Source organism: Squalius cephalus (assembly GCF_949319135.1).
Source record: "Squalius cephalus genome assembly, chromosome: 19".
Lineage (NCBI taxonomy): Eukaryota > Metazoa > Chordata > Actinopteri > Cypriniformes > Leuciscidae > Squalius > Squalius cephalus.
In genome coordinates, this window is record NC_137140.1 from 32,641,143 (window position 1) to 32,652,837 (window position 11,695).

Genomic DNA, 11,695 nt, shown 5'->3' on the forward strand with positions numbered 1-11,695 from the left:
TGTGCCTTGAAGGTGCTGTATGCAAGTTTTTGACTATATTAAAGCATAAAAAAACCAATGTTTGCAGATATTTAGGAAACATGGCGAGTTCAAATACTTGTTTCTCTGAAAAACAATGCTATACAGTCAGTTATTTTACTTTGAAATGTGAGTTCCGTGTTGGAATGTCTGTTTTTGTTTTGTTCTGTCCAATACCGCCAAGATACCCAATAGTATTTTGCCACCACAGGTTGCCAGTTGGCGGAAAACACAGCATATTGCAGCCATGGAAGCCAGCGAACAAACTGGGTCAGAGATCCCAGATTCTACCCGACCTAAAAAGCTTCCTCACCCACCTAAATAAATCAACTCATCAACTAACAATGTGTAAGTCTCTTCGCATTCCATTGTCAATTGCCGAGCTGATGCAAACTCCCCAGCAGACTTCTTCCCCACAGTCAAAGCGCCGCTATGTCAAGAAAGTGCAGAAGACCCCAAGTACTTAGGGTGCCATTTGGGACAGGGCCAAAGATCTCTGATATTTTAAATTTGGACTATAGTACCCATTTCAACTGCTAGCTGTCAATCTCACATACTGCACCTTTAAGTACTAGTATGACCAACTAGCAGTTAGTCTTACGTTTTTAGTATTAAATTAGACCAATCTACATTTTGATGTAACTGACTTTAAAAAGTTATGAACTTAGAAATGTAATGAGACTAGTCTTAGCAGTTTATGCAACCAGCCCCTGTGATGTCAGGAGTGAATGAAGACTGTTCACTCTTAAATCCAACAACAAAACACCTCAATCACATACAAGACAATCTTGTTGCTACAGCTTCTCCGGCATTGAGACAATGGCGGACAGAAACTGGCTGAGCAGTATGACGTCAAACTATGAATGAATGAATGAAGCATTTATATAGCACTTTCATTTGCACTACTGTACACCCAAAGCGTTTCACAATTATATCAGGGAATCTCTCCTCAACCACCACCATTGTGCAGCATCCACTTGGATGATGTGACGGCAGCCACAGTACAACGGCGCCAGTGCGCTCACCACACACCAGCTATAGGTGGAGAGGCAAGAGAGTGTTAGGGCCAGTTCAATGGAAATTATTAGGAGGCCATGATTGGCAAGGGCCAATGGATGGAATTTGGCCAGGACACCGGGGTTACACCCCTACTCTTTACGAGAAGTGCAATGGGATTTTTAATGACCACAGAGAGTCAGAACCTCGTTTTAACGTCTCATCCGAAGGACGGTGCTCTTTGACAGTATAGTCACTAGGCTATGGGCGTTAGGACCCACACAGACCACAGGGTGAGCACCCCCTACTGGCCTCACTAACACCTCTTGCAGCAGCAACCTGGTTTTCCCAGGAGGTCTCCCATCCAGGCACTAACCAGGCTCAACCCTACTTAGCTTCAGTGGGCAACCAGTCTTGAGCTACAGAGTGATATGGCTGCTGGATACCTCTATACTAATATGAGAGAGTTCGTCAGTGGTCGTGGGCGGGGCCTGAGCAGTATGACGTCATACTGCTCAGAAAATGAAAACGCTTGTTCTATGAGACTGTTTAAAAAAAGGAGTGCATAGATTTTTATCATTGTAGGGTGGTTGTGTCCACACATTTATATGCAAGCACCATGTAAAACTCGATTTTGGATAATAGGTCCCCTTTAAGACATCAATGTTATTCGCTGACAGCATGGGAAATGATCAAATACATGTTTTTCAAAACTCGGGATGACAACAGGTCAACAACTGATAATATTAATGGACATCCTAATGAATATCTTACCTGATCCGTTGTTCACAAGAAAAGCCCAACGACCCGGAACGTTTACATTAGTCGTGCTGTTGAGGTTTGGGCTGGAGCTGCCATTATTTGCATAATGAATTTGATAGTAGTCAGTGGAGTTTACGGTGTCGTATCCAGCCTATTAAAACACCAATATTATGTATTCATACAAAGCCTGTACTGTATAGAATATTATATAAATCTTGTTAGTTTTACCTCCACTGGAGAAGATATCACAGCAACATCACCATAATTCATCAGAATAAAGGAAAAACCACCTCCTGAAATTAAAACCACTTGAAAAGAGATTGCCTGAAAAGAAAAAACAACAACATCATGATTCATAGTCTACACAGTCTGTGACCTTGTGCCTGAAAAAATAAAATTAACGATTTACCGGTGCTGAGTGATTAAATACACTTGTATTCCACAGCTGAACATATTCCCATGTTGCAACAAAAACCCAAGAAGCAGTGAAGCCCCTCTGAGGGAAATACTGCTTTATATCCTGAGTGGCGCGAGTGAGCACACTTCCATTAGTGTACTGCTGATACGAGTAGTTACCCATCCCAAAAGAATCAGGATCAATCCAGAGCGGAGCAATGAAATCTTCGTTTCCATTTTTGGGAATGTTGTAAGGGAGAGATTCTGGTAAAGGTTGGCTGAATGTAAGGACTCCGTTTTTATTAACCTGAAATAAGAGAAATCAGCTTAAATTCAGTTTGAAATGGCTTGCCACAACATTTCCATTCATATTAAGTCTGGTATTGAAACCGGATTCTCACGTATGTGTTGTTGTATGTGCGGCCAAAGAACACAAATGGAGTGGAGAAGGTAACATTTACAAAGGCGTCAAAATGTTCACTGTCTCCTGCTGCTGAGCCGAATGGATAGAATATCGTCGGTGCTGCCGAGAGAATGAACACAAAAAATACAAAACGACAACAGCATATTTAATCTCTACATACATTTATATATGTTCCTTTAAGAGTAAAATCGGTCCCACTTTATATTGTGGCGTTAAACTTACATCAGAAAATAAGTACAATGTACTTATTGTGTTCATGTTGTATTGTAAAACACTTTTGCTGCTATTGAGGTGTGATACGGGTTAGGGACAGGTGTGGTGGATTGGGTAGGTTTAAGGTGTAAGGGAAGGGTCAACTGTGTAATTACAAATGTAATACCATAAATTAATTACAGCTGTAATTACATGCAGGAATTTTTAAAATGTAAGTACAATGTAAAAACATGTAGTTACACAATAAGTACATTGTATCAAATGATTAATTTCAATGTAAGTACATGTAAGTACATAGTACTTAAAGCCACTTAATATAAAGTGGGACCGTAAAATCTAACTGAAGTATATTCCCAGAGTGTTTAGGAACGCTTAAAGGGGTACTTCACTGCTGGAAAAATGGGCTTTCAATAAAAACTGAGCTGCATTTACAGTAGAGATGCAGTAGAGATTTTTTTTGAGCTACCTGACTAGAGAAAACAAAGAAAAAAGGCTGATGTCTTCCCTTTTGCCAAATACTGTAGGTACGGAAACATCAACACCCATAATGTACTGGGCATGTTGGCATCCAAGGCAACTCCCACCAGTCTGCTATCCGCTTGTTAACTTGTGACTTAAAGGTCCCGTATTATGCCCCTTTTCACAAGATGTAAAATAAGTCTCTGATGTCCCCAGAGTGTGTATGTGAAGTTTCAGCTCAAAATACCCAACAGATCATTTTTTACAGCATGTTTAAATAGTCATTTTTTGGGTCACAGAAAAACGCGCTGTTTTAGTGTGTGCCCTTTAAATGCAAATGAGCTGCTGCTGGACGACCCAGGGGGCGGAGCTTCATGAGCTCGCGCTCAGTCTCTCAGGACAATTTCATCTCACGGAATGATGATAATATCAGAAACTCTCAGTAACGGTGTTCATTTCGAGTCGGACAATAATGCCTACAGAGTCAGAGTGCTGTATAGAGATGAAACAGGTATAGTTTAGTAGTTTAATTACGGTTATTATAACGTATTTGTCATCTGCTTGTATGTATCCATTATTTATTAATAGCCTACAAGTCTGCTGTCTGAATGATGATCAAACATATACTGATGAGTTTAATAAAGTTTATTGTACATCACACAAAAGATGAAGCGTCAGTTTTACTTCAGAAAATCACCATAAGAGCTGAGTAAACACAGTAAGTTATAAGAAGTGCGCAAGTACATAAACGAATTTCGGTAGAGTTGAGGGAGCATTCCTGTGGGCGGAGGTTAGTCAAAAAACGGTTCTAGTGACGTCATTAAAGAAGGAAGTAGAGGGATGTAGTCCAAACGGGCTGTTCGATGTAGTCAACTTCTGTTAAATAAAATATCTCGCTTGGCATTGAACTTTGAGCTTTATAATTTTACAGATATTATTTATGCTCTAACAGCAACATTACACACTAACTAAAGTTTGAAACATGGGATCACGAAGAACGGGACCTTTAAGGAACACTGTTTCTAGGTCCAAGCCTTCAATTATTTCAATTGAGAATACTATTTCAACAGTCTTCGAGTTCATGGCGTCCCGGATATTTGAAAGATTTATAAAGTGGAATCACTCTGGCCAACTGAGATTTCGCTCTGGAGATAAAAAGTTTAGCTGGCTGGTAAGCACCCTCAAACTAACATTGGTCCCTGGAGATTACCTCTCCACCTTCTTTGACTTTGAATTTTTCTCAAGAAGGTTCATTTTTTTCTGTTGAATGTCATCGAGTAAAAACATGAACTCAATGGAAAGTAGCTTTATAGAAAATTAAGATACTGATACTGTTTTTCTCATGTTTAAAACTGTAAAGCTGCTAATTTGAAACAATTTATTGTATAAATTGGTATGTAAATGTGACTTTACTGTTGTTGTTTTTTACATTTGATTACTTAATTCAGTTTCTGTAGGTGTTATTTCTTACCTGAATACTTCTGTTATACCTACCTGACAACTTTAAGCAGTGTTAATTTAATTTGTATATTTGTTCTGTTTAATTTTAACTTTATTTACTGACTGTTGAATCTTAGTCAACTAAATCTATTTTAGTCTATTTTAGATTTAGCCGGCTTAAATCTTGTGGTATTTAGTCAACTAAAACCAAAACTAGTAGACCAAAACTAAAACAGGTCAGATAACTAAAATATAAATAAAGTTCAATGGCATTTTAGTCAAAAGACTATGACCAAAACCAGCACATTGTAGGCAGTTGCTAAAGGCTGCGAAGAGGAAACGCCACGACAGAAAATCTGAAAAACCTGTATTCCACATTTCAAACTGGATGAGCATGAACACAGTGCACAGACATGGGAAAGTAATTCAGTAATGATGTTTTGACAAAATTCTGTTGAACTGCATAAGCAAATTGCTATAAGAAAATAATTTAACAGTTAAAATGCCCATTACTGCCATCATGACAGTTATCAGGGCAACTTGGGTTTACTTGATTAAATATTTAGTAATCTTACTAATACATATTATTAGAAGAATTACAATTACACTGTTATGATAGTTTGATTATAAAGTGTATTTGAGACTATAGACTAAATAGATCTGGCTATGTGAGACTATAGTTTGAATGAATCCCTTTTCTTTTCATGACACATTGACATTAGTACAGAATGGCTCTTCTGCATTATCCTGAACATTGCAAGCACATTTTATGTGTCATCGAATTGAAGAGAGTGCTTTAGGCGAAGCAAAGGAGAAAAACTGAAAGAAATTGCTGCTCTGTGAGTTTGTTCAATTCACACCACAGATCTGGTTCTAATTCAAAGGTTCATAATTACCTGGCACTGTCGTTGATGGAGATGTTGTTGATGGAGATGTTGTTGATGAAGAATTTGTTGATGTAGAATTTGTTGATGGAGAATTTGTTGATGGAGATGTTATTGTAGCAATGGCTTTTGAAGAAAAAGAACATTATTTTAAATCACTGTGCTCAATTAACCCTGTTGTAAACAAAACAACAAAGTATATTTGAGACTATATAGATCTGGCTATGTTAGAATGAATCCCTTTTCTTTTCATGACACATTGACATCACAGTACAGTATCTCTCTTTCGGCATTATCCTGAACATTGTATTTAAGCATTCGTTTCATGTGTGATAGAATAGTAGAGAGACTCTTTTTGGGAGTATAACGTGACATCCTTTTGATTTTCCCAGCAAAAACGTCCCGAGTCCTTTATAGTAAAATCAGCCTACAGGCTTTCATCCAACCTAGGAAGTCGGGGAAGGTCTCGGTTTTTTTAAGTTTTGTTACACACTGTTAACACATTGGCAATTTTTTTTTTTTTTTTTTTTTGCGCACAAAAAGTATTCTCGTCGCTTGATAAACTTAAGGTTGAGACACTGTAGTCACTTGGACTATTTTAACAATGACTTTAATAACTTTTCTGGGCTGGCAGATATCGATTACATAGAAGCCTATGGAGGAGTGAGACAGCTCTCAGATTTCATCAAAAATATCTTAATTTGTGTTCTGAAGATGAACGAAAGTCTTACGGGGTTGGAACAACATGAGGGCGAGTAATTACTGACAGAAGTTTCTTTTTTGGGTGAACTAACCCTTTAATATAAGGGGTAGATCTATTAGTGTTTAATGTTGGAATTTAACCCTAAAACAGGCAGAGTGGAAAATGATCATCAAAAAAATAATAATTTCATGTCACTTTTAATATCATCTGGACTTAAGTAAAACATATCCAAATTAATTTTTGAAATATTTGATATAGTTTAGATTTTATGAGTTGTATCTCCCAGGACACATTGCCCTATTGGGGTATAAAAAAGGCCCAAGTCATAAATGTTTCTCTGATTTGTTTGATGCAAAAATAATAATAATAATAATAATAATAATAATAATAATAATATGCTGCATGTATGACATGTCTAAGTGTCCTAAAATTGAGACATATATATTTTTAATTAAGAAGATTAATATATGCCAACTTTATACAAAGTCAGAATGTCCAGCACTATGGACGGACATGTTGGCTTTGGGTCAAACTGACAAAACGAGCACAGACAATTTGAACCAAATCATGTGACCCACATACTCCAAACATACTCAACTATGATCCTGACAACAGTACTGGATGAAAAATGATTTCTCGTGCCTCCAACAAGAGAATAAAGAATATGTATATCGTGTACACATTGCCTGTTTTAGGGATAAAATGTTTTCTGGCATGTCTGAGTTTTTAAGGGTTACCATTGTGCTGAAGAGCAGAGCCTGTGGTTCGCACTATTAAGACTATAATTACTATATTTTAAAAGTCATTTTAAAAGTAAAAAAGTAAAGTAAAGTATTTTAAAAGTATTACATTTCACAGTAATAATTTCTTGGCTAAATACTTTAATACATGCTGGTGTGCTCGTACTTATGATAACAGCTTGAAAATAATGAATATATAAAATATATATATTACATTATATATTTCTCTATATATGAGTGTTTATGCTGCATGACTAAATGTATCTGCAATGTATTACACATGCAGTACCATATCTGATCACATATATTATGAAGTGTATTACTGAATATAAAATTTCATACATTATGATATATTAGCAAATATATTGTCACATTTTTCAATATATGAAAAGCAGCAATTCCTTGTGTATTAATCAATATATGGTCATTTATTTTCAAATATACTTTTAAAACATTTAAAATACTGATCGTTCATATATAGGGAAACATATTTTCTTTTCATAAGGGTTAACTGATGTTTTCTCACCATTTATATTTTGTTTGTTTATTGAAAATTTGAAAGTTAAGTTTTGTCATAGTTAGATATTCATCTACTCGTTGCTTTCAGCAGTGTGGACGACGTCAGGATGTTCGCTATCAGTTTATCGCTGCTCACGATTCAAATTCTTTATACCCCAAAGTGGAGAATGGAACGAACTTAAACCTGCTGTCATTAATCTTAATTCAAACAACAAAATCACTCACTGCTCTTGAGTTACTCTAATAGCTTTAATACGGGTTTATTCAAGGAAGACTATGCACTTTTTTTCTTTTTTTTTTTTACATTTGATTACTTAATTCAATTTCTGTAGGTGTTATTTCTTACCTGAATACTGTTAGACCTACCTGACAACTTAAAGCAGTGTAAATTTAATTTGTATATTTGTTCTGTTTAATTTATTTGTTCTTATTTTTGTACTTTATTTACTGACTATTTGATTTTAGTCAACTAAATCTATTGTAGATTTAGACGGCTTAAATCTTGTGATATTTAGTCGACTAAAACTAGACCAAAACTAAAACAGTTCAGATAACTAAAATATAAATAAAGTTCAATGGCATTTTAGTCAAAAGACTATGACCAAAACCAGCACATTGTAGGCAGTTGCTAAAGGCTGCGAAGAGGGAACGCCACGACAGAAAATATGACAAACCTGTATTCCACATTTCAAACTGGATGAGCATGAACACAGTGCACAGACTAGCATCATGGGAAAGGAATTCAGTAATGATGTTTTGACAAAATTCTGTTGAACTGCATAAGCAAATTGCTATAAGAAAATAACTTAACAGTTAAAATGCCCATTACTGCCATCATGACAGTTATCAGGGCAACTTGGGTTTACTTGATTATCCATGCATAACTTTTAGAATTTTGATTATGAAACTAAACATTTAGTTATAATCTTACTAATACATATTATTAGAAGAAGAAGAATTACAATTACACTGTTATGATAGTTTGATTATAAAGTGTATTTGAGACTATAGACTAAATAGATCTGGCTATGTGAGACTATAGTTTGAATGAATCCCTTTTCTTTTCAAGACACATTGACATTAGTACAGAATGGCTCTTCGGCATTATCCTGAACATTGCAAGCACATTTTATGTGTCATCGAATTGAAGAGAGTGCTTTAGGCGAAACAAAGGAGAAAAACTGAAAGAAATTGCTGCTCTGTGAGTTTGTTCAATTCACACCACAGATCTCGTTCTCATTCAAAGGTTCATAATTACCTGGCACTGTCGTTGCTGGAGATGTTGTTGATGGAGATGCTGTTGATGGAGAATTTGTTGATGGAGATGCTGTTGATGGAGAATTTGTTGATGGAGAATTTGTTGATGGAGATGCTGTTGATGGAGATGTTGTTGATGGAGATGTTGTTGGTGAAATGACTTTTTAAGAAAAAGAACATTACATTTTAAATCACTGTGTAAAGCTCAATTAACCCTGTTATAAACAAAACAACAAAGTATATTTAAGACTATAGACTATAGATCTGGCTATGTGAGACTAGATTATAGTTTGAATGAATCCCTTTTCTTTTCACGACACTGACGTTTCAGTACAGAATGGCTCTTTCGGCATTATCCTGAACATTGTATAAGCATTCGTTTCATGTGTGATAGAATAGAAGAGAGGCTCTCAGGAGTGTAACGTCACATCCTTTTGATTTTCCCATAAAATCAGTCTACAGGCTTTCATCCAACCTAGGAAGTTGGGGAAGGTCTTGTTTTTTAAGTTTCATTACACACTGTTACCACATTGGCAATAAAAAGGGATTAATACATGAAGATTCTTACATAAAACACCTTTAACAATACGTTTGCAGTTAAAATGAATGTTAACAGTAAGTAACTGTACTATATACTGAGAAGAACTGTAATTGATCTAACCTTACATTTTGTGTGATTTGTACCTATTTTTTATTTTTATTTTTACATTTAACAGTATCTTAAAGTAAAAATAATAATTCATCTCATAATTTACAGCGAAAAGCCATAAACTGACTTTCCCAGTAAACTTCACATTTGATGTGTTTTATTTTTATTTTTTTTATTTATTTTTTGGTTACACTTTATTTGTTACACTGTAATTACACATTTAAGTACTGAGTAATATTAAGTAACTACATGTACTATGGTTCGGTTATGGTTTGGTTTAGGGTTATTTGTATGTAATTACAGTATGCATCATTTTTACTAGTAACTACATGTAACATGTAATAATGACACTGTAAAATGTTGTACTGTTTTTTGTTATCAGTTATGTACATTAGGGTTTTATGTTACATTTTATGTTGCTAAAGGAATGTTTATTGCATTATCATTATTTAGAGTCATGTGTGTTACAGTGATGGTGTTTTGTATTTGTGTGCATGAGACTGTGCTCCCTCTATATATTAGTAATTACTTCTGCTTGTGGAAAAGCTGTTTGTGATAAACTTTGATTCATCGCGTGACTTTCACTTTACCAGCAGTGTTATTATGGTGAATGTCAGTATACCGTATGTAAAAAGTACAAAACAGATTTAAGTTGTGATATGGCCTCGCTAATTCAGCAGAAAGGGGCTACTGGATTTACCGGTTTAAATGCAATTTTTTGCAAAGTCATTCTGTAAATATGTGTATATTTTACTGAATTATTCTGGAAAACACAGCTGTCAGTTTTTTTCTGTAAAATCGACATCATTGTTTTTTCTTTTTCTTTTTCTTTACAGTGTACACATAAAATAATCATACAAAACAATTACATGGGCTGTTTACTGTCTTTCATTAAAAATCTATGTCCACAAAAATCTATCCTTTAACTGAAGTAAAATTATAGAAAAAATATAATTAGATTGTATTCTTATAATATAAGAAAATAGCTAAACAGTTTATAAATGTTTATAAAAAGTATATATATATATTTTTTTTTAATCAGCTGAAGTTGGTTCTGCCCCACACAATAAGGAGAATGGTTAGAGTGGGAAAACATGTTCTAATAAAGGTCTGTTTTACCTGCCAGTGTTGTTGGTGCAGTTGTATTTTGTGCCCTCGCTGTTAAAGAGAAAGAGAGATTATTGAAATGAGAAACACATATTTGCTTTTATTTCTTGTCTTTGCCACATTAAGCCTGATAATCAAACAGATAGTAAACCTTACTCAGTGCCAGGACTGATATGAGCACCAGCAGAAGCTGTGAAACCAGAGACAACCTCATGATGATGAAGTCAGAGTTAAAACCAGCATGTAGGAGTCCTTCTGTAATCAGAGAGCATTATTAGAGCACTTATAAATGCATGTCAGTCTGGAATATCTCTTATTTAAACTCTTTTTAACATTTTTCTTATTTGAAACCCATATTAAAAATGTCCGTATATAACCACACTCCAGCTAAGGATAATTTTGTTCATTTTGGCTGATTTTGAGTCAAAAATGAACAATTCATCAGGTTGTTATAAGTTAATAAATGGGATACTTGCTCTTGAATCAGTGAGCATCTTACTCAAAAACAGCTGCAAACAGATCAGTCCAACTCGCAAATGAATTGTTCAGTAATATTTGTGAAACAATTTGACAGGTTCAGAGAAAATAATCATCTCAAAACTAAGATTCATTTATGAATCAGACATTTTAAATTTGAAATAAAATATAGGCCTACCCATTTTTATAGTGTTTTAATTCAATCCATTGCAATTTTCTAAGAGAATATGCCTTATTCTAAGAGATTTTACTTACTTCACTCAGCTGTTTCTAAGAGGCTCTGACGCCTACTGTGGGTTACAGGATGCTTTTAAATGTGTCCCTGCGTTTTGCTCGAGGGTAAACATCTTGTGGAATGAAAGAAAACGTGTTTTCATTTGGAACACTGCCAGTCATTCTTCAACAGAAAATCATTTCATGTTTAATTTTACATTTAAAGATTTTTAAATTTAGATTTTTTTTTTGTAATATCATTATATCATGTGTCTATCACAATATCTGAGAATGTAGTTTCTTATTATTGATAACACTTTACAGCAGGGACTCATTTGTTTACATTAGTTAATTATGAGTTTAGTTAACACAAACCAATTATGAGGAGTATATTTTTACAGCATCTATTAATATGTGTTAATTTGTTAGTTAAAAAAA

The 11,695-nt window shown here is 34.8% G+C and overlaps 1 protein-coding gene across 1 annotated transcript in view; it reads right to left on the reverse strand.

The window, feature by feature from the left end:
* The window catches only part of LOC307146505 (uncharacterized protein), a 122,312-nt gene extending 110,923 nt beyond the window's left edge, over positions 1-11,389 (reverse strand). The window contains exons 1-9 of the mRNA XM_079850621.1: positions 11,300-11,389; positions 10,724-10,822; positions 10,580-10,618; positions 8,813-8,971; positions 5,605-5,718; positions 2,574-2,695; positions 2,186-2,479; positions 2,005-2,100; positions 1,789-1,927 (exon numbers count right to left, since the gene is read on the reverse strand). Of these exons, the coding sequence (XP_079706747.1) occupies positions 1,789-1,927; positions 2,005-2,100; positions 2,186-2,479; positions 2,574-2,695; positions 5,605-5,718; positions 8,813-8,971; positions 10,580-10,618; positions 10,724-10,781 (1,021 nt within the window). The 5' untranslated portion in view covers positions 10,782-10,822; positions 11,300-11,389. The remainder of the gene's footprint in view (positions 1-1,788; positions 1,928-2,004; positions 2,101-2,185; positions 2,480-2,573; positions 2,696-5,604; positions 5,719-8,812; positions 8,972-10,579; positions 10,619-10,723; positions 10,823-11,299) is intronic.
* Between the last annotated feature and the right edge of the window lie 306 nt (positions 11,390-11,695).